This window comes from Periplaneta americana, chromosome 14 (genome assembly GCF_040183065.1).
Source record: "Periplaneta americana isolate PAMFEO1 chromosome 14, P.americana_PAMFEO1_priV1, whole genome shotgun sequence".
Classification (NCBI taxonomy): Eukaryota; Metazoa; Arthropoda; class Insecta; order Blattodea; family Blattidae; genus Periplaneta; species Periplaneta americana.
This window is the reverse complement of record NC_091130.1, coordinates 13,712,661-13,735,812: the sequence shown is the minus strand read 5'-3', so window position 1 is coordinate 13,735,812 and position 23,152 is coordinate 13,712,661. Positions and strand designations below refer to the sequence as shown.

General features: G+C 35.7%; 2 protein-coding genes across 3 annotated transcripts in view; one reads left to right on the top strand and one right to left on the bottom strand.

The window, feature by feature from the left end:
• LOC138713166 (medium-chain specific acyl-CoA dehydrogenase, mitochondrial-like) overlaps nucleotides 1-23,152 on the bottom strand; it is a 632,224-nt gene that overhangs the window by 245,573 nt on the left and 363,499 nt on the right. The window lies entirely within an intron of this gene.
• Nucleotides 10,016-19,301, top strand: LOC138713157 (uncharacterized). Its single transcript, XM_069844997.1, has 4 exons — nucleotides 10,016-10,150; nucleotides 13,731-13,840; nucleotides 15,431-15,576; nucleotides 19,021-19,301. Exons 2-4 carry the CDS (start codon nucleotides 13,732-13,734, stop codon nucleotides 19,192-19,194), a joined length of 429 nt encoding a protein of 142 aa, XP_069701098.1. The 5' UTR covers nucleotides 10,016-10,150; nucleotide 13,731; the 3' UTR covers nucleotides 19,195-19,301.

Here is a 23,152-nt window from a genome sequence, read left to right as displayed (position 1 = left end):
AATCACCCTAGGAGGTTGAAATGTGTGATCACCTTCACAATCTGCAGGGTATGATTTCCTGATCACCTTGGGAAAAGACAAGTGTTGGCCGGCGTATCGATGCTTGATATGGCTTAAACCTGGACAACCCAGCAGGACATCAGGTGATGACAACATCCACACCACGTTTCCCACAGGTCTGGTTTTCTGTGAGGCGCAATTCATGTCAGATGGCAATGTCCGGACAGACCTCCTGTTGTTCATATTGAGCTTTTCCTTTCTAGAGCTAGGCGCTGTTTAGTTAAGAGAGCTTTGGTTTTCCAATTAGGAGTTTGGTCTGTCTCATAAATCTCCAGGTTCCCAGTAAACCCCTCATATTCCTGTTCTTTCGTTTAATTATACAATAGGAAATTTTAAACAATACTTTTATTTCGGAATATGTATGGTAAGACTTTCCTGTGTTAAATTTCAACGTACCTCGTTTACATGTTTCGACCTATTTATGGGTCATCTTCAGAACTGGTCGTTGTTGTCTTGGCGTTACTTGTTCTGTTTCCTGTGAGGGTGTGTTCCTGTGGTATAGTGTAGAGCAGTGATCGCCAAAAGCTGTGTAGCGACACATGCCCCTGTCTCCACTCAAGCGTAACCATGGCATCATATCCCCACCCTCTGCTTACAGCCATCACTTCGATATAAGTAAAGACATTTATCAGCAGCGCACGTACGCATGTAATGTTACAAGTGTGTAGGATAATATGTTTCGATGTCTTTTCGAAAACAGATAGTAAGTAAAAACGTAATTTTAAGGAGCATGGAAGGAAAAGTATTTATTTTGTGCAGATGGCAAAAATATGAAATACTTAATCTGTTGTAAAATTTTAAATGAAGTATAAAAGAACAATGTACGTTGTCATTATTTTTCTTGTTGTGAAGACTACCACGCCCTTACCTGTAGCTTGAATAATAAACGAGCAATAAAAAGTAACGGCTTCTATGTCTTAATCGGGGTAAAATACTTCGACGTTTTTTTCGACGTATGTAGTGTAATTTATATATTTCATTAATAAATAAACAATAAAAAGTATTGGCGTCTATGTTTTAATCGGTGTAAAATACTTTCACGTTTTTTTCTACGTATGAGTGTAATTTGAATATTTCATTAATCAATAAATAATAAAACATATCGGCTTCTATGTCTTAATCGGAGTAAAATACTTCAACGTTTTTTTGAAGTATGTAGTGTAATTTACAACTTCGTGACCAGCCTGGTACGTTTTTATAATTTCAAATTACTGCTGATGTAAAGTACACGCTCTTTCTATGTTAAATATGGAAATACATTTATGTTATTTTATTAATGATACAAAAATAATTAATAAGAGGATAAAAATTAACATGGAAAAAAGTATGTATAGTTAATAAGTAGAAGAATATTATATTGCTTTCGTTTTTTTTGTCACAGTCCGTCTCTGCACTGTTATTCACTGCATTACCTGAGGAGATATCCACTCAACCCCTCTCCCTGCGATAGTAGTGTGCGGGTTGCATTTCTATTACGTCACAATTTCGTGGTGTTTGGCAACCACTGGTGTAGAGTCAAAGAGTGTGTGTGTTTTGAAGTTGAGTTGTGTGTTGAGGATTTCGTTGGGGTGTGTTTTTGTGTGTCTGTACATTTCATATTGTTCTAGTGTGTTTAGTTTCTGGCTTTTTGGTTGGATGTGTAGTATTTCCATGTCTGTGTTGATGTCTCTGTGGGTGTGGTTAGCATTTGTGATGTGTTCTGCATATGTGGAGGTGTTTTGTATAGGACAGACAGGCACATCGTTTCAAACACGTTACAAAGAACATATCACAGCCATAACAAAATTACAAAACACCTCCACGTATGCAGAACACGTCATAAATGCTAACCACACCCACAGAGACATTAACACAGACATGGAAATACTACACATCCAACCAAAAAGCCAGAAACTAAACACACTAGAACAATTTGAAATATACAGACACACAAAAACACACCCCAACGAAATTCTCAACACACAACTCAACTTCAAAACACACACACTCTCTGACTCTACACTATACCACAGGAACACACCCACACAGGAAACAGAACAAGTGGCGCCAAGACCAACAACGACCAGTTCTGAAGATGACCCACAAATAGGTCGAAACATGTAAACGAGGTACGTTGAAATTTAACACAGGAAAGTCTTACCATACATATTCCGAAGTGATACAGTGTTAAAGTTGTGTAATCAAGATGTATTATACTTTTATATTCTAAGATGAAAGGAGAGTTGGAAGAAGAGCAATTTGGCTTCAGGAAGGTAAAATATGCTAGAGGTGCAATTGGACTCCTGCGAACAATCGGCGAAAGATACCTAGAGAAAAATAAAGAAGTGTATGTATATTTGTGGACCTGAAAAAGGCTTTTGATAGAGTGAATTTGGAACAAACTTATGTTGACTTTAAAGAAAATAGTTGTGGATTGGAAAGAGAGGTTATTCTGTAACCTTTATATGAAAAAAAAGAGTCGAATTCAGGACAGGAGAAGAAAATGTCTAAGGAAAGTGAAATAGGGAGAGGAGTAAGACAAAGATGTCTTTATCACCTACCATTTTCAATATCTACTTGCTGATGATATGGAGTTCATAGCAGAAGACGAGACGATACTAAGTGATATGCTACTGGAGCTAAATGGCAAGTGTGAACAGTATGGGATGAAGATAAATTAAAAAAGACGAATATCATGGTTATCATAAGAAAAATAGAGAAGTTTTAAATTTGCGAATTCGAAATGAGACATTAGAACAAATGGACAGCTTCAAATGCTTGGAGTGTACTATAATTGAATTACTCCAAATTTGAAATATATTGAAATTCAAGCTTTTAAAAAAGAAATTTATAAAATTATTCATGATATAATATTAACAAATGTATTTTTTTTACCTTTTATTTCTGTCAACTATATTTATGTTTTTATTGAATATCACTAGCTTCTGTCCGATTGTCAATTTATATCAAATGTGTTTTTTTCTCTCTTTTTCTCTTTCTTATTTTTTTGCTCTTGTGTGTTATTTATTGGTTTCAATTAAGTTACTGTATTTAGTAAACTGTCCTTGTAAATTTTATGCTATATTATTGGCTAAGACCACACCGTACACGAGCCTGGCTCTTACGGTAGTGGCTAGAAATATTTTTGTTTTTATAAATTTAATTTGTACTCACTAGCTAGCTAGTTTAAATAGATAGATAAATAGATAGGTAGGTAGATAGATAGACAGATAAATAAATAAATAAGTAAGTAATTAAGTAAATAAAAAATAAATAAATAAATAAATAAATAAATAAATAAATAAATAAATAAATAAATAAATAAATAAATAAATAAATAAATAAATAAATAAATAAATAAGTAAATAAATAAGTAAATAAGTAAATAAATAAATAAATAAATAAATAAATAAATAAATAAATAAATAAGTAAATAAATAAATAAATAAAAAGATACATAAATAAATAAATAAATAAGTAAGTAAGTAAATAAATAAATAAATAAATAAAATAAATAGCCTAAGTAGTAACATGAAGTGCTGTCAGGGTATCAAATGGAGGATAACAATGGCAAAAGAAGTTTTTATTAGAAAAAGAAGCATTTTTTGCGGACTTCTGGAAAAATATGTAAAGAAAAGAGTAGTGTAGTGCTATGTGTGGAGTGTGGATCTGTATGCGACAGAAATGTGAACATTACGACGAAGTGAAGAGAAGAAACTAGAAACATTTGAAATGTGGGTATGGAGAAGAATGGAACGTGTGAAATGGACAGACAGAATAATAAATGAAGCTGTGTTGGAAAGAGTGGGTGAAGAAAGAATGATGCTGAAACGAGTCAGAAAGGGAATTTTTGGGTCACGGGCTGAGAAGGAACTACCTACTGAAGGATGGTGCACGGGAGCAGAGTTCGGGGCAGAAGACATCAGATATTAGACGACATAAAGATATACTGTAGAGTTTATAGAGGAAGGGAGAAAATAGGAAAGATTGGAGAAAGCTGGGTTTGCAGTGAAAGACATGTCCTTGGGCAGAACATTTATGTATGTATGTAATAATAGTACATTTTGCAACGAGCCTATAATGAAGGTAATTAAGAAGTGAGTATGGATATTTATGAAACGAGCGCAAGCGAGTTTCATAATTTTCATACGAGCTTCTTAATTACCATTATAGGCGAGTTTCATACGACTTTTTATGCTCGACCATATTTCTAACTTGATATTATTAATTTTTGAGCAATGTCCCGTATGTTGTGAGATGTGCGCAGACGCGAAAGTATTGATTTTTTCCGAGGAACAGATGTCCACATTGGCCTTACTAGACCATAAGAACCTACAGAGATAACATTGAAATTAAATTAGACATTGAAAAACGAGATGACAAATTGAATTTATTTGAATATTATTTACAATTAACGCTAATTATTATAGTAACAGAACATAACCTTCTGCGACAGTATTGGATTTCCAGCCTCCGTGACTTTTCGCTAATTCTCTTTCGATTGCATATCCGAGAATAATCGATACTTGCGGTTTATAACGGTAGAAAGCTGACCTGTGATTGGCTGAACAGTTGTAACCTGAGTCGTCATTGGCTGAAAGACCTGACCTTTAATGAGTAGGTGTACTTTAATGGCATGCATTAAAGGTCTGCTACCAGGTGTATAATTAATTACTACATTTCGGCATGGTCGAGCATAAATACAATTATGTAACCTATGGAACTTGTGTCAGGAGTGGATTTTATTGAATGCGTTTAATTTCATGCTGAGAATTTTTCCGGTGAAAAAATACCACTTTTCACACAAGTTATGTACAGATAAGGTATTAAAATTAGGCCGAATCTTGGTAGCAGGTCTCATCTATATAGGCAACAAGCTTCGCAAGACTGTCCACAAGTGGCATACATTTAGGCGTCCTTGTTTACTGCACATGCGCAATGCGTTGTATCTGGAACTTAGTAAAAATAGGTGGCCCAAATGTGATTTGGGTGTGTAGCTACATAATATAATGTAAAATAGTAACAATTGAGTTTACCGTTTTAATAATCTCGGAACCAGGAAAAGAATTCTCGCGGCTTTCATAGGAACAGGTAAATAAGATTGTTCATGATTAGATTAGATAAGATTAGATTACTTATTACATTCAATGAATTCAGGTGCATGTGTCCAAGGACGATTTGAAAAAAAGAACAAGACAGAAAAATAAAATAGGACTTACACCTGGGTACATGGGGCGGTCGGTAGTTCAGTTGGTACGGACTGGAAGGTTCCACTTTCAATCCCAATTGGTGGCAAGATTTTTCTAATTCCTAAACTCTCAGAACGTCCCTAGGTTAACTCTTGCTAAACTTAGTCCCATGTCTTTCCCGGGGTAAAATGGCGATCAGAGTTTTGTGCCGATCTCATCATCTCTTTCTTGTGTCGAGGTGTGGATCTCTATCTTCATGTTCCTTTATGTCGTCTATATTCATCAAGTACAGAAAAGTTGTCTCTGTTTTAGGTTATGAAGGCTCATAGTATAGCGGGAGGTAAGGCTTCTACCTTGATAGACAAACGGCATTAATAGCAGTAGTGGTTAAAGTATAGGCTATAGCTGCCGCACGTACGGCATAGGGTCGTTTTGGAAGATCTCAACACTTTTAAGAAAAGTAATCATTGTGAGCAACATTCCTAGTGAAAAAGTTCGAACTACATTAGATTTGTGTTGACTGCGTTTTTAATCTGTAACTTTGTTCTACATTGACATTTTTTATTATTTTCTTTTTATTGGCGTTTCCTTTCTTTCCTCATCTCTTGATTTTTCAATTTTTTATTTTCTTTTATTGGCGTTTCCTTTTTTCTCCATTTCTTATTTTCTTTTTTCGGTGTTTCATTTCTTTCTATATTTCTTGATTTTTCCATTTTTATTTTCTTTTATTGCCGTTTTCTTCCTTTCTCAATTTCTTATTTTTTTGGCGTTTCCTTTCCTTCTCTATTTCTTCATTTTTTTCTTTTCTTTTGTAGGCGTTTTCTTTCTTTCTCCATTTATTATTTTCTTTTTTTTTGGTGTTTCCTTTCTTTCTATATTTCTTGATTTTTCCATTTTTTATTTTCTTTTATTGCCGTTTTCTTCCTTTCTCAATTTCTTATTTTTTGGCGTTTCCTTTCCTTCTCTATTTCTTGATTTTTTCATTTTTTTATTTTCTTTTGTTGGCGTTTTCTTTCTTTCTCCATTTCTTATTTTCTTTTTTTTGGTGTTTCCTTTCTTTCTATATTTCTTGATTTTTCCATTTTTTATTTTCTTTTATTGGCGTTTCTTTTCTTTGCGCATTTCTTATTCTTTTTGGTGTTTCTTTTCTCTCTCTATTTCTTGATTTTTCCTTTTATTGGCGTTTCCTTTCTTTCTCCATTTCTTGTTTTCATTTTTTGGTGTTTTCTTTCTTTCTCTATTTCTTGATTTTTCCATTTTTTATTTTATTTTTTGGAGTTTCTACACTTCTTATTTTCTTTTGACATTTATTTATTTATCTATCTGTTTCTTTTTTTTTTGGTGTTCCCTTTCATTCAACATTTCTTGATTTTTCCATTTTTTTATTTTCTTTTATTGGCTTTTAGTTTCTTTCTCCGTTTCTTGGTTGCTCTATTTCTTTTTTTCTTTTTTAATTTTTGCCTTTTTCCTGCATTTCCTGATTTATGTATTTCTTCTTTTCTTTTCGACAAAAGATTTATGTACTTAATTTAAATAAATTATGAAATTACTCAGCATACAATGTGTTATAAGCACAATGCAGGGCCTTAAGTTAATTTTTACTGATAAATGAACTACTCGTATAGCCTATTGGCATATCGCTGAAATGGGTTCTTAGTTTTAATGAATATTTGTAATTCATTGTGCTCCGTTATGGTTCGCTGCTCTTAATAATTTCCAATCATTCCAGGTCAATTCGTCCACAGCACGAAGTCCTATATAGAGAAAGTCTACTACAAAAATGTCCACAACTAAAACTTCCAATAAAATAAGGATACTAGTCAAAATGTCCAATATGCAGAAATGTCCACAAATCAAAATGTCCAATACATGTTATGTACAGAGACGATTGTTCAACGTTCTGTTTGGAAAACCTCATTTCGTCAAATACCATCTCACTATCACCAATTCCAATGACGCTAAATAACTGATACAGCATCGTTAAATAACCAAGTAAAAAACGTTACAAGGTGGTCATGGGACCAATAATTTAGTGGAATATTTCCACTTCAGATTAAAAAAAAATGGTTATTCATATCAGTAGGCCCACTTGGACATTTTATAAAAAACATAATACAAGAACAGAATGAGACACGGAATACCACAACTTATCCAAATTCGCTATGGTCACATAAACGTAAGATACCCCCGAAACAAGAAATATATTAAAAATCAACGGCGAATTGAAGGGAGTGTATACCGATACAATCAATTCAAGGACAATAGTAATGTGAAACAATATCTGCGGGCACTTTCATATCATATGAACCTGCATACTGACCCCAGTGCAGAAGAAATTTAGAAAATACAGTTAGTTACCGGTGCAGAATATTGTAACTTTAGCTTAAATTTTATTGTTAAATAGTTTATTTAAATTTTATAAATATTGTTCTAGACATTCATGATATCGTACATGTAATATTAATTTCTGACATTTTTGAAAATGGCCATTTAATGACTGTGAGCATTTTTGATACTGGACATTTAAGATAATGACCATTTATATAATGGCATATTTTATGCTGGACATTTGATGACTATACATTTTTAATGCTGGACAATTAATGAGAGAGGACATTTAAGATAATACCATTTATGCAATGTGAACATATTTTATATTGGATATTTGATGACTGTGGATATTTTTGATGATGGACATTTAATGAGATTGGACATTTAAGATAACGGCCATTTATTCAATGTGGACATATTTTATACTGTACATATGATGACTGTGGACATTTTTGATGATGGGCAATTAATGAGATTGGACATTTAAGATAATGACCGTTTATTCAATGTGGACATATTATATAATGGACATTTGATGACTGTGGACATTTTTGATGATGGACATTTAATGAGATTGAACATTTAAGATAATGACCGTTTATTCAATGTGGACATATTTTATACTGGACATTTGATGACTGTGGACATTTTTGATGATGGACATTTAATGAGATTGGACATTTAAGATAATGACCATTTATTCATTGTGGACATATTTTATACTGGACATTTGATGACTGTAGACATTTTTGATGAGGGACAATTAATGAGATTGGACATTTAAGATAATGACCATTTATTCAATATGGACATATTTTATACTGGACATTTGATGACTGTGGACATTTTTGATGATGGCCATTTAATGACTGTGGACATTTTTAATACTGAATACTCAATGAGAGTGGATATTTAAGATAATGGCCATTTATTCAATGTGGACATATTTTATACTGGACATTTGATGATTGTGATCATTTCTGATATTGGCTATTTAGTGATTGTGGACATTTTTAATACTAGACATTTAATGAGAGTGGATAATGACAATGAATTCAATGTTGATATATTTTATACTGGACATTTGATGACTGTGCTATTTCTGATATTGGCCATTTAATGATTGTGGACATTTTTGATACTGGACATTTAATGAGATTGGATAATGACAATGAATTCAATGTGGATATATTTTATACTGGACATTTGATGACTGTGCTATTTCTGATATTGGCCATTTAATGATTGTGGACATTTTTGATACTGGACATTTAATGAGAGTGAATAACGACATTGAATTCAATGTGGATATATTTTATACTTGACATTTGATGACCGTGATCATTTCTGATGATTGCCATTTAATGATTGTGGATATTTAATGACAATGAATTGAATGGATATATTTTGTACTGGACATTTGATGGTAAAGAAAAAAAGGTAAAGGTATCCCCGTAACATGCCATGAAGGCACTTGGGGGGGCATGGAGGTAGAGCCCCATGCTTTCCATGACCTCGGCACTAGAATGAGGTGGTGTGGTCGGCACCACGCTCTGACCGCCTTTTACCCCCGGGAAAGACCCGGTACTCAATTTTATAGGAGGCTGAGTGGCAACGAGAAAAAATCCTGTCACCACCTGGGATCGAACCCCGGACCTTCCAGTCCGTAGCCAGCTGCTCTACCAACTGAGCTACCCGGCCGCCGGACATTTGATGACTGTGGTCATTTCTGATATTGGCCATTTAATGATTGTGGACATTTAATGAGAGTGGATAATGACAATGAGTTCAATGTGGATATATTTTATACTTGATATTTGATGATTGTGATCATTTCTGATGATGGCCATTTAATGATTGTGGACATTTTTGATACTGGACATTTAATGAGAGTGGGTAATGACAATTAATTCAATGTGGATATATTTTATACCGGATATTTGATGATGTGGACATTTTTGATGATGGACATTTCACAGTGGACTAATTGATCATCTTTCCAATATATCCTTGCCTGGGCTGGTACACGCATCACCAAAATGTCAAAGTAAAGGTCGTACTCCCACGAATTGAAACCTCTTTTCGGTCTTTACGTAGGCCTAAATACATTGAAGACAGTGCTTCTTGTTTCATGATCTTTGATTCGCCTCCTATCGTCGCAATGTTATCTGACCGTCCGGTATCAGCATGTTTACAGAAGGCACAGGATTAAGGGATTTACTGTTTGTCCCTTTAAGCCTCGATTACTTTCATAGCACGGTTCTTGTATCTCAGGTGTCCATTTCCTGAGTTGAAATAAATGCCCAGCGGTCTGTCGTCACAATGATAATGCAATATTAATCAATCAATTTATCGTGATTCTGTCAATTAATTGCACTCGTATGATCCTAATCATCTCTAATTAGAGGATTATTACTATTCTTTTTAAAATAAATCGATTGGGCCATTGGCTTATTCCAGTTTCATATTTGTTTCTACTCCAGGTGGGAGATTTTGCTTGATAACCATAAGCTTTATAAATCCCAGGTTTTACAAAATCCCTTTCATTAGCTTAAGAAGTGTTAACAACGTGAGCCTACGAATTTCACAAGGTAAGAGCACTGATTTCAGAACTGATAGGCTATGTACAACGAATTTTGTTTGTTTCCGGGTATGATAACCCCGAACCTGACTGTCTCTGCTAGATTTGGATATGTAGTTAGAGAGATTTGCAGTAGTTCTGTTAAGCTTCTCGATGATCTCACAGCGATAATGCAGTATCGATCAATTACTTTGTCATCACTTCCAATAAATTTCACTATTGAAAATCTATTGGTTCATTGGCTAATTTTAGTTTCATAAGGAGGACAAGACTAACTGTAGTAACTTTCGGGGAATATCACTTTTGTTGACGTCGTATAAAATTTTGTCCAATATTCTTTTGAGGTGATTAACTCCATTATGTAGATGAAGTTATTGGGGATCATCAGTGAGGTTTTAGGCGTAATAGATCGACTATTGATCAGATTCTTTTTTGTATTCGACAGATATTGGAGAAAAACGAGAGTATAAGCACAGTCTACTATATACAGTCACGAAGCTTGAGTTTTGAAGGTGCTAGAAACAATAGACTGTGACGATACTATTTTGCATTGCCTGTAATGAGGCGATATTAGCGATCCTAGTGGTGAGTAACTATCTAATGTTTGCATATTTACTACGTATTGAGCTTCGCGACTGTATATACTAAACTGTGGTATAAAGGTACAGTACATCAGTTATTCATAGATTTCAAAAAGGCATATGACTCGGTTAAGAGAGAAGTTTTATATAATATTCTTACTGAATTTAGTATTCCCAAGAAACTAGTTCGATTAATTAAAATGTGTCTCAGTGAAACATACAGCAGAGTCCGTATAGGTCAGTTTCTGTCGGATGCCTTTACAATTCACTGTGCGCTAAAGCAAGGAGATGCACTATCACCTTTACTTTTTAACTTTGTTCTAGGATATGCCATTAAGAAAGTCCAGGATAATAGAGAGGGTTTGGAATTGAACGGGTTACATCAGCTGCTTTCTATGCGGATGACGTGAATATGTTGGGAGAAAATCCACGAGTGCTTAAGAAAAACACGGGAATTTTACTTGAAGCAAGTAAAGAAATAGGTTGGGAAGTAAATCCCGAAAAGACGAAGTATATGATTATGTCTCGTGACCAGAATATTGTACGAAATGGAAATATAAGAATTGGAAATTTATCCTTTGAAGAGGTGGAAAAATTCAAATATCTTGGAGTAACAGTAACAAATGTAAATGACATTCGGAAGGAAATTAAACGCAGAATAAATATGGGAAATGCCTGTTATTAGTCGGTTGCGAAGCTTTTGTCATCCAGTCTGCTCTCAAAAAATCTGAAAGTTGGAATTTATAATAAAACATTTATATTACCGGTTGTTCTGTATGGTTGTGAAACTTGACTCTCACTTTGAGAGAGGAACAGAGGTTAAGGGTGTTTGAGAATAAGATGCTTAGGTAAATATTTGGGGCTAAGAGGGATGAAGTTACAGGAGAATGGAGAAAGTTACACAACGCAGAACTTATCGCCTAAGTATGAATATTAAATCCTGAGTTTGAGATGGGCAGGGCATGTAGCACGTATGGATGAATCCAGAAATGCATATAGAGTGTTAGTTGGAAGACCTGATGGAAAAAGACCTTTGGGGAAGCCGAGACGTAGATGGGAGGATAATATTAAAATGGGTTTGAGGGAAGTGGGATATGATGACAGGGATTGGATTAGTCTTACTGAGGATAGGGACCGATGGCGGGCTTATGTGAGGGCGGCAATGAACTTTCGGGTTTTCTAAAAGCCATTTGTAAGTACTGTATGTTAATGAAAGTCATAGTTGAATCCAACCAATCAGGAGGAGTATACTCATTGCCTTAACTCTCACATTCAATTATTATCGAGGGACTCTTAAGATTTAGCTACTCAAAGATGTCACTTTTTTTTTGAGAAAAAAAAATATTGGAAAGGCAAGAAGATTTTATCGAATGAAGCAGTATTGCAGTAAGTATTTTGGAAAAATGGTTTACAAACCGAGAGAAACTTTTTTTTTTTTTTAAATCTTAGAATTACTTTATGGCCGTTGTGCTAAGTTTATAGAGTTAAAAGTGATGATTTTGAATAAACAGAAATTTGTTTTGAGATAAGTGACTTTCTGGGCATGATAGGCTGAGAACTTAACAATATTCGCTTCGTATTTTATCGCGAAGTGTGTGGATTGGAGGATCATTGAGATGACTTAATATCAGTTATCCTCTCTCAGTCGCAATCCATTTGACTTCGAACCTAGAATGCGCTGATCTCTCTAAATCTCGTTAAACCTGCATCCTGCTGCGTTATATCTAGATGGTTCTTGGTTCTATATCCTGCACACGTAAGCTACATATTGAGTACTGTTACAATACTGTGTGTGCCAATATCCGCCGCTGCCATATCCCTGATGCTATAAACACTCCGTCTGAGTTTTATTGGCCTCTTAACCTCGTTAAAGCCAGGGATCTGATTTCAAATCCCGCAAGACGTCGATGCCAATCCCGCCTCATATTAAATTTAAACCACGAGGTCCTTATATCGAGTCTTTTGAGCGTAACAAAGAACGGCAGGAATCTCGTAACGACCCATTTCGCACTTTAATAGGATCGACACTCTTGGTGGCAAATTGATAATAATGTCGTACATTATACGAGTACCGGGTGATTGAAAAGCTCTTGAACACTTCTGACGTTCATGGATATCTTAGCTCTGTATTTCATGAATTTATATAAGCCTAACTTATGGCAATTAAATCCTATATAGATAGTTTAAACAAAATTACTAAAAGTTAATAATTTAAGATATTTTCTTTCTTTCTCTCTACAATCCTTTCTCTCCTTTTCTACTCAATTATGCCTCTCTCTAATTTTCAAAGTCCTTCAGTCTTGTTTCTCTAAGTTTATTCTCTTTTCCTGTTTCTTCAACTTCATTTTTCTCTCAATTTCTCTTGATATTCTCTCTCTTTCCTTTCTTCTTCTTTGAAGAAAAAGAAATTAAGAGAAGGTAAGGGAAAAAATCCTTTTCTTTATTTATACCTCTATTTCGCTCTCTTTATATTTTTGTGTTTTTATGTGCATTCAACTACATTCTTAATCTTTTATTAATTAGTCCAATTTATTTAATTTTTCTCTTCTTTTTAATTTTGTTTCGTGAAACTTTTTTCTTTCTCTTTTTTACTTTATCATTCCTTCATTTCGTGTTTCTTACTTAATTTTTTCATTTCCTTTCTTTAAATTTATTACTTTCTTCCTTTCTTCCTTCCTTTCTCTCTCTCTTTCTTTCTTTCTCTGATTTCCTACTACTTCCTTCTTTCTTTATTTAATTACTCCCTAATCTTTTCTTTAATTCTCTTCTATATTTCTATTTTTTCTGCTTTCCTTTCTTTCATTTCCGTTTATTTGTGTGCTTGTTTTCTTTAATTTCTCTCTGTATATTTCTTACTTTCTCCCTCCATTCTGCTAATTCTTCTATCCTGTTTTTTTTCTTCGTTCTTTCCTTCCTTCGGTATAAATCTGAAGCATTGCGAATATTAGAAACTAAAAGTAGAAAAACTAGTCTAGTATCTGGAAATGATGTGCTTCCATTTTCTCTTAGGATGAAGTGTGTTGTTTCATTGCTGCTGTTGCTGCCAATTCTACTTGTCGCGGGTTCGAGTCTGGGAAGTAACCACTACACTCAATTCTACCAATCCGTGCAAGATGATCGTAAGTATGCACCAAGTGTTCCCAGTGGAATGACTGGAGAGTTATCTTAACAAAGGAAAATTGATGTGTCTAATTGTATTCATTGACTATGACATAAAATATTATATATCTCGATGTTCAACGTTTAATAGCAGTAGGTCTGAAGTTTTTATGAAATACGAATATAGGCTATGTACAATTTTTTATTTAATAATGGATCATCCTTTTTTCATTTCAATTTTTGCTCTTTTGTAGCAATGGGAGAGGAAAAAATAAAAATGGAGAATTAGGTATTTAGGCTGCAATAAACGGCAGTAATATTTCCACGAGTTCTACAGTTACTTTATAATAAACAAAATATAAATGTGCAGGTCGAATATAACGAATTAGGCCTTTTTTAGGTTCTGACAAGCAAAGAAGTTAATTGTAGGTACTAACCTTCCTGGCCTTGTTACCTCATAAGTGGTGCTTTTTGGTACCATGACGACGACGACAACAACAACAACCTACAAATTAAGTTTTTTTTTTTGAGTCCTATAAAATTTAAGTGTGTTATTCTTTGGTATATAAAGAGGATAAAAAAATTGATTTTTTTAGTTGGTTATTTAACGACGCTGTATCAACTACTAGGTTACTTAGCGTCGATGAGATTGGTGATAGCGAGATGGTATTTGGCGAAATGCGGCCGAGGATTCGCCATAGATTATCTGACATTCACCTTACGGTTGGGGAAAACCTCGGAGAAAACCCAACCAGATAATCAGCCCAAGCTGGGATCGAACCCGCACCCGAGCGCAACTTCAGACCGGCAGACAAGCGCCTTAACCGACTGAGCCATTCTGGTGACTCCTAAAAGTGATATTTCGAGAGTAACGAGATAGCAACATAATAAGTTCTAACCCAGGCCTAGGCGTTATTAAATCGATTGAGTCAGCCAGCCCACCTTTTAACTCCCCATCCCACCTTCTCCAGCTGAGATCGTAGTGTTTCGGTGCGGCTACGAGCAGACAGGAAGGTCAGTGACGAGTTGTATCAGACGGACATCATAGCTTTCATGAAAATTCGGCTCTCGCTGGTCGCCTAAAATCCACCACTGCCGCACAGACCCTTACTACGCGTTTGTTTATAAGGCAGTGTAAGCAAAAGGATATGGCGGGAGTTTGTCAGACGCTTTAACTTCCCCCCCAACCCCCTATGTCCAGGGCTGTTCGAGGCATAAGAACCACTTCATCTGTCAAATAAATAAATAAATAAATAAATAAATAAATAAATTAATTAATAAATAAATAAATAAATAAATAAATAAATAAATAAATAAATAAATAAATAAATAAATAAATAAATAAAGCACTTTCTGGCGAAATGTCTAACAATGCTGAGGAAAATGTTTTGTAATGGTCTGTATCACTATACCTAACAATTTTCTTCACAGTATCAGCTTCCTGTTCCCTTGCATAGTTTAACTTCACAACTCCAATCAATATACGAGTAATAAGATGTTTGGAAAAAAAAAAAAAAAAAAAAACATGTTTTCCCAATATTCGTAATGCAACCACAGTGCAGACCATGTGATTATTATTAATGTATTAAATTACTTCGTGTTGTTTACAGTGAAGGAAGACTTCTTGTGTTTCCAGCTGGCCGAGGCAGTTGTGAAGGCCAGCAAATCGTCCAAGGATAAGCTCTCTCCCATTGAAGAATCCCTCAAGTCTCCAAGTGGCTTGGGCATGTCTGAAGAAGTTTTCCAAAAGTTGCAGGTAACGCCACTCAATCCAACACACACTACACGCTTTTGCTCCTCAATAGGTATGGACGAAGGTGGCTTGGGAAATGGGTGTGACATAAAAATGCAACCCTTCTCATGGCTACTTCTTGGAAAAGAAAAAACAAGGAGAACAAGGGGAAGATAAGGAAAACAAGGGGAATGCAAAGTAAACAAGGGGAGACATGGACTAAGCAAGGAGAAGAAAAGGAAAAGAAGAGGAATGCACGGAGAACAAGGTGAAGGCAAAGAGAACAAAGGGAATGCAAATAAAACAAGGGAAAGACAAGGAGAACAAGGGGAAGACAAGGAGAACAAGGGGAAGACAAGGAGAACAAGGGGAAGACAAGGAGAACAAGGGGAAGACAAGGAGAACAAGGGGAAGACAATGAGAACAAGTAGAAACAAGGAGAACAACGGGAAGACAAGGAGAACAAGAGGAAGACAAGGAGAAAAACGGGAAGACAAGGAGAACAAGGGGAAGACAAGGAGAACAAGGGGAAGGCAAGGAGAACAAGGGGTAGACAAGGAGAACAAGGGGAAGACAAGGAGAATAAGGGGAAGACAAGGAGAACAAGGGGTAGACAAGGAGAACAAGGGGAAGACAAGGAGAACAAGGGGAAGACAAGGAGAACAAGGGGATGACAAGTAGAACAAGGGGAAGACAAGGACAACAAGGGGAAGACCAGGAGAACAAGGGGAAGACCAGGAGAACTAGGGGAAGACAAGGAGAACAACGGGAAGACAAGGAGAACAAGGGGAAGACAAGGAAAACAAGGGGAAGACAAGGAGAACAACGGGAAGACTAGAACAAGAGGAAGATAAGGAGAACAACGGGAAGACAAGGAGAACAAGGGGAAGACAAGGAGAACAAGGGGAAGACAAGGAGAACAAGGGGAAGACCAGGAGAACAACGGGAAGACAAGGAGAACAAGGGGAAGACAAGGAGAACAAGGGGAAGACAAGGAGAACAAGGAGAAGACAAGGAGAATAAGGGGAAGACAAGGAGAACAAGGGGAAGACAAGGAGAACAAGGGGAAGACAAGGAGAACTAGGGGAAGACAAGGAGAACAAGGGGAAGACAAGGAGAACAAGGGGAAGACAAGGAGAACAAGGGGAATACAAGGAGAACAAGGGGAAGACCAGGAGAACAAGGGGAAGACCAGGAGAACAAGGGGAAGACAAGGAGAACAAGGGGAAGACAAGGAGAACAAGGGGAAGACAAGGAGAACAAGGGGAAGACAAGGAGAATAAGGGGAAGACAAGGAGAACAAGGGAAAGACAAGGAGAACTAGAGGAAGAGAAGGAGAACAAGGAGAAGACAAGGAGAACAAGGGGAAGACAAGGAGAACAAGGGGAAGACAAGGAGAACAAGGGGAAGACCAGGAGAACAAGGGGAATACCAGGAGAACACGGGGAAGACAAGGAGAACAAGGGGAAGACCAGGAGAACTAGGGGAAGACAAGGAGAACAAGGGGAAGACAAGGAGAACAAGGGGAAGGCAAGGAGAAAAAGGGGAAGACGAGGAGAACAAGGGGAAGACAAGGAGAACAAGGGGAAGACAAGGATAACAAGGGGAAGACAAGGAGAACAAAGGGAATACAAGGAGAACAAGGGGAAGACAAGGAGAACAAGGGGAATACAAGGAGAACAAGGGGTATGCACAGAACAGGGAATATACACTGTGGACAAGGAGGAAACACGGAAGAAAAAGGAGAATAGATGGAAGAGAAGAGGAATACAAGGATAATAAGGGGAAGACAAAGAAAATAAGAAGACAAGGAGAACAAGGAACCTATAAGGAGAACACGTATTTCTATGTAAAGATTTGGAATATAGTGAAGCTATGGACGCACTTTTTCTTTAGAACTGATTTAATTTTCCATAATGTTTGTGTTTTCTTTAATTTTAGTGGTCACCTCGCAGAAGGATCCGTTGGAATGAAATGGAAATCGCATTGCCATCTCCTATGATGTTGACGAGCAATTAGGCCTACTCAAATTTCGGAAGAATTAATTTTAGGACCCGTGTTTATTAAACTTGTTTGTCTTGTTTTAATGAACATCACTGCCACTCAGAATATTGAATGCTGTTTTTTAATACCCTGTATAATTTTACTTACTTTCTTACAAATGATTTTTAAGGAACCCGAAGGTTCATTGCCGCCCTCACATAAGCCCGCCATCGGTCCCTATCCTGTGCAAGATTAATCCAGTCTCTAACATCACATCCCACCTCCCTCAAATCCACTTTAATATTATCCTCCCACCTACGTCTCGGCCTCCCCAAAGGTCTTTTTCCCTCCGACCTCCCACTAACACTCTATATGCATTTCTGGATTCGCCCATACGTGCTACATGCTCTGCCCATTTCAAACGTCTGGATTTAATGTTCCTAATTATGTCAGGAGAAGAATACAATGCATGCAGTTCTGCGTTATGTAACTTCCTCCATTCTCCTGTAACTTCAGCCCCAAATATATTCCTAAGAACCTTATTCTCGAACACTCTTAATCTATGTTCCTCTCTCAAAGTTAGAGTCCAAGTTTCACAACCATACAGAACAACCGGTAGTATAACTGTTTTATAAATTCTAACTTTCAGATTTTTTGACAGCAGACTGGATGACAAAAGTTTCTCAACCGAATAATAACATGCATTTCCCATATTTATTCTGCGTTTAATTTCCTCCCGAGTGTCATTTATATTTGTTACTGTTGCTCCAAGATATTTGAATTTTTCCACTTTTTCGAAAGATAAATCTCCAATTTTTATATTTCCATTTCGTACAATATTCTGGTCACGAGACATAATCACATACTTCGTCTTTTCGGGGTTTACTTCCAAACTTATCTCTTTACTTGCTTCAAGTAAAATTCCCGTGTTTTCCCTAATCGTTCGTGGATTTTCTCCTAACATATTCACGTCATCCGCATAGTCAAGCAGCTGATGTAATCCGTTCAATTCTAAACCCTGTCTGTTATCCTGGACTTTCCTAATGGCATACGCTAGAGCAAAGTTAAAAAGTAAAGATGATAGTGTATCTCCTTGCTTTAGACCGCAGTGAATTGGAAAAGCTTCAAAGAGAAGCTGGCCTATACGGACTCTGCTGTAAGTTTCATTGAGACACATTCTAATTAATGGAGCTAGTTTCTTGGGAATACCAAATTCAATAAGAATATCATATAAAATTTCTCTCTTAACCGAGTCATATGCCTTTTTGAAATCTACGAATAACTGATGTGTTGTACCCTTATAGTCTCATTTTTTCTCCAATATCTGCCGCATACTTAAAATCTGATCAATATTCGATCTATTACGCCTAAAACCACACTGATGATCCCCAATGTATAATTTTACAGAATATCTAAAAAGAAAACTATTGCAACTGACTTCAGATTAGTTAAATAGCACTCACTCACTCGCTCAATTGTTTTCAGGCCATGGAAGTTCCAGAGGGCTTCAGCGACAATCTGTACCAAATCGTCAAGGAGAAATTCGACCTGTCCCTGTACCAGGCGGCAGAACTAGCTTCCAACAGGGAGTTCTGTAGGTCAGCTGGTGTTAGTATGCAGTGCCATGACATTGGCGATGCTGGTGGCAACTGCTGTTGACATGGGAACGAAGCATGTGGAAAATAACATGTAACTGCCTTTGGATCAATATATGAAGTAGCATTGTACTGAACCACTGATATTAAAGTCTGCATTTATTTCTGTAACCGTCTCTTTGTGTGTGTCTGAAAACGTTTTAGCTCGGAGGCTTACAATGTTCCAGTGCTGTGAAATAGTCTGCAACTCTGAGAAAGTAGATTCATTTCATTAAACATCATCATATATTATTAGGGATCGTATTCTGTACTAGGGCGTACGAAGGTAAGGTTAGTTGCCCATAGACTACATCAGTGATGTCAAAGCAAGCGCATTTTTCTGACCTTGACGTCGTGCGCGGGCATCAAGCGCTAAGTATGGAAAGAGGAAGGGTTGTGTATAAGCAACCTGTTGGATTAAGAAAACAGTGGTGCACAAACTTCTAACGGAACGTGAAATTTTATGTCGTTATTTTATATGGCTTCTTTCTGTTTAATATTACCTATATTGTCTGTAAAACAAAAGTACTGACACTGATTCTTAATATTGCACTTGTGTTTTAAATCTTAATAACATAATAGAGAGTTAAGAAGGAATATTCACTTAAATTCCATAGTAGTATAATATTATACTGTATTAAGTGGATGAAACACATCATTCATAAAGAAAGTGATATTCCAAAGAAAGAGATTGAGTATGACATGATAAGTTGGAATTTATATTGATGGTATCTTTAGCCTTACAAAAGTAATCAATGAACTAATCAAAACAATATTACAGTACAAAGCAAAGTTACCTAGGTACTGTTTCTGTTTTAAGTGTAATTAATATTACATAACAAATCTCTTATCGAATTATGCTTTTAAGGTGATATTTGTGAGCAACTTCCTATCATCAGAATATTATATTATTTTCTAGAAATCTGCTGAAGCTATAGAACTGACATTTTTACAACACATGGGCACGTATCTTTTGCTTATGATGTAACAGTAGTTGCTTTGTTAATTCATTTCCTTACAAGCAATTTCCATCCGAATATTTTCAAAATTTTCAATACACTATCTTCAGTATATACGGTATATTAGATTTACGAAAACATTCTGTAAGGCTACTAAATAAATAGGCCTATACCTGAAAATTTCACTTTTCTATACGAAAAGTTGAGAAAATATTTCTTTTGAATAAAAAAGTCAAACTTGTGAAAAATTAGCATTAAAATTAAAACATACATTCTTATAATGCACTTATACTTCTCAGGCAAATATATAAATTAACATGGATACAGTTTTAATAAGTTCTCTTCCCTTTATCTATTGAATCAGTGCTGGCCATCCCTGAATATAGCTCGACCAAGCGGTATATACCACCTCTTTCGTCTGTCTCTTTCCTTTCCGCTGTAAAGCGCTCAGGCTCTCCTGGGCTCTAAAGCGCGCGCTTGCTCTTGTGGGCATCAATTGACATGCCTGGACTATATGAAGAGTTCAGAGCCATAGTGGGCCAAGCGCCATTTATTAAAAACTGAGAAGGCAAGGGTTAAAGTTAAGTGAATACCATAGCTTAATGAAGATTGACATATCATTTAATTATAATGTGTATACTTTATATTACTTGCTATACGTTTCCATTGAATTATGGTGACTATTTCTTTTACATGACGTCATTCCATTTTCGGCCAATGCAGTGTAATGGAATTTTGAATTCCAACCAATCACAGGCACACATCGCGTTAATTTCTGCAGCTCGATTTATCACTATCAATTTACCGCATGGTCGTTCTTTTGTTTAGTCAGTGTCGCCAACTGTTTCCACGTAAATTGACGAGCATGAATTCATTGTACTAAATAAAGTGCGAAATTCTACTTCCACATCTACATCTTCATCTTCTAATTCCATGTCCATTGTATCTAAAGAAAATGACACTTCTTCATAACAATTGTTCATTTAATTAATATATTAATCACGTTATTTGTAATTATACTATAAAATGTTTAAATTAAATTATGATTTCAGCAGATAATGAAAACGTATTTCTGTTATAATAACAAGAGAAAAGCGCAGTACATGTAATTAACATTTTAAACCTGTATTTCGCTTTTCTCAATTGGCATTACTGAATAACATTCAATTTCTTTATTGTAGTAATCGATATTCATCTATTTCGACTTCACAATGTCTGAATAGGTTAAGTAATCATAAATATATAATTATTAACATTTTGTGATCGAATTTTAGGGATATATTATTTACATTTTTATTTTATTTACGAAATAGTCCTAATAAATGTCACTCGAGGTCTGATATTTCCCAAATAAATCCACTCCCATCGCTCGTAGATTTATCGGCAAATCTCAGACCTCTTGTGACATTACTATAGGCAACTTCATTTTAACCCTTGTTTTCTACGGTTTTAGTAAATGGCGCTTGGCCCACTATGGTTCTGAACTCTTCATATTCTATATTGACGTGACGTCACAGCCTATTATTAGGGAACACTTCCATCTTGTTTGTGTGCAGTTGACGTACTATTCAAGATTCAAAACTAGAACCTGCAGACTATTCACAATGCATCCTAATGATAAAGAATGACACTACATGATTTTTTTTTTAAATTTTAACGACGCTCGCAACTGCCGAGGTTATATCAGCGTCACCGGTGTGCCGGAATTTTGTCCCACAGGAGTTTTTTACATGATACTAAATCTATTGGTATGAGCCTGACCGGGATCGAACTCGCAACCTCAGGCACAGAAGACTAGCACTCTACCGACTGTGCCACCCAGGCCGACGATACTACAATGATCTTTCTCCAATTTAAATTCTTTATTACCGGTATTGACTTATTTTTACTGGCAGAGTTAAGGCCTTAAGGACTTGTCTTCCACTCAACCAATATAATAGTAATATACGTTACAAGAGCGGTATGTTGACGTTTTCATGTTCGAGGAAAAGATTGAAAAAGCGAAACGTAGTTGAGCTTTTTTAATTTCCGAGAACATGAAAACAAACATACCGCTCGTGTATCGTACATTATTTTGTGCGAAGATCGTTTATTACATACCTGAAATACGAATTTCTAATTAGTTGCAATGAAATCTCCATGTTGGTTTCTGTTTAATGACGGCAACTTTGGAAAACCAAAATATCTTTCTTCAACATTGTTGCTATAAAATGTTTTCTGTGTTTACTAGCCTATACTCCAGCAGGCCGTAATATACGTCTGTCTTTTTTTCCCCCAGTCTATAAACGCGAACTTAAAACAAACGGTAAGGTTATGTAATGATTTATTTTTCATTTTAATATTTTAACAATATTATTTATATAACATATTGCAAGTTGATTTGTTGATTTTTTCACGGCTTCCTTAATGTTACTTGTATCAGGAATGAAATAAGTTTCGTGGAGTAGTAGACTTTACTTAATTTTTGCAAATATTTAAAAACAATAATTAACATTGCAATTTTGGTGAAATTGCAGTGGCAAGTTTCCAATTTATAATTATTACTATGTTAAACGTCTCTTAAAATAATATGTTAAAAGCCTAAAGCAGTAAAATGAATGTCGCGCTTAAGCGGTAAGAAGAGGGAAATTGTTATGTGTGGTACGTTGGGAATACTGAATGTGGTATTTCACACTTACCGCGTATTGGTTCTGTGCGGAAAACAAGCAAATACACACGACCTCGCACAAAAATATATAGCAAATATTATAAATAACAGTATTACAGAAAATAAGTCCTCGTTATGTGAACCTCTGACCATATGACTCTCATCTAAGCGATATTCCAATTCCTCCCATAATCTGCGCAGCGTGTCACCATCCATCACCTGCACCACAGCTGTGATTCATCGCTGTAGATCCTGCAGGTAATTGACCAAAGGAGGAATATTGTATTATACCGGAAATTTGATGACTGTAGACATTTTTTGATGACTGTGGACATTTTTGATGATGGACTTTTAATGAGATTGGACATTTAAGATAA

Excerpts from the sequence above, each read along its gene's own strand:
- LOC138713157 (XM_069844997.1), top strand. The coding sequence starts at position 13,732 with ATGAAGTGTGTTGTTTCATTGCTGCTGTTGCTGCCAATTCTACTTGTC. Across the intron at positions 13,841-15,430 it reads CCAATCCGTGCAAGATGATC|TGAAGGAAGACTTCTTGTGT; the intron begins GTAAGTATGCAC and ends TGTTGTTTACAG. Across the intron at positions 15,577-19,020 it reads AAGTTTTCCAAAAGTTGCAG|GCCATGGAAGTTCCAGAGGG; the intron begins GTAACGCCACTC and ends AATTGTTTTCAG.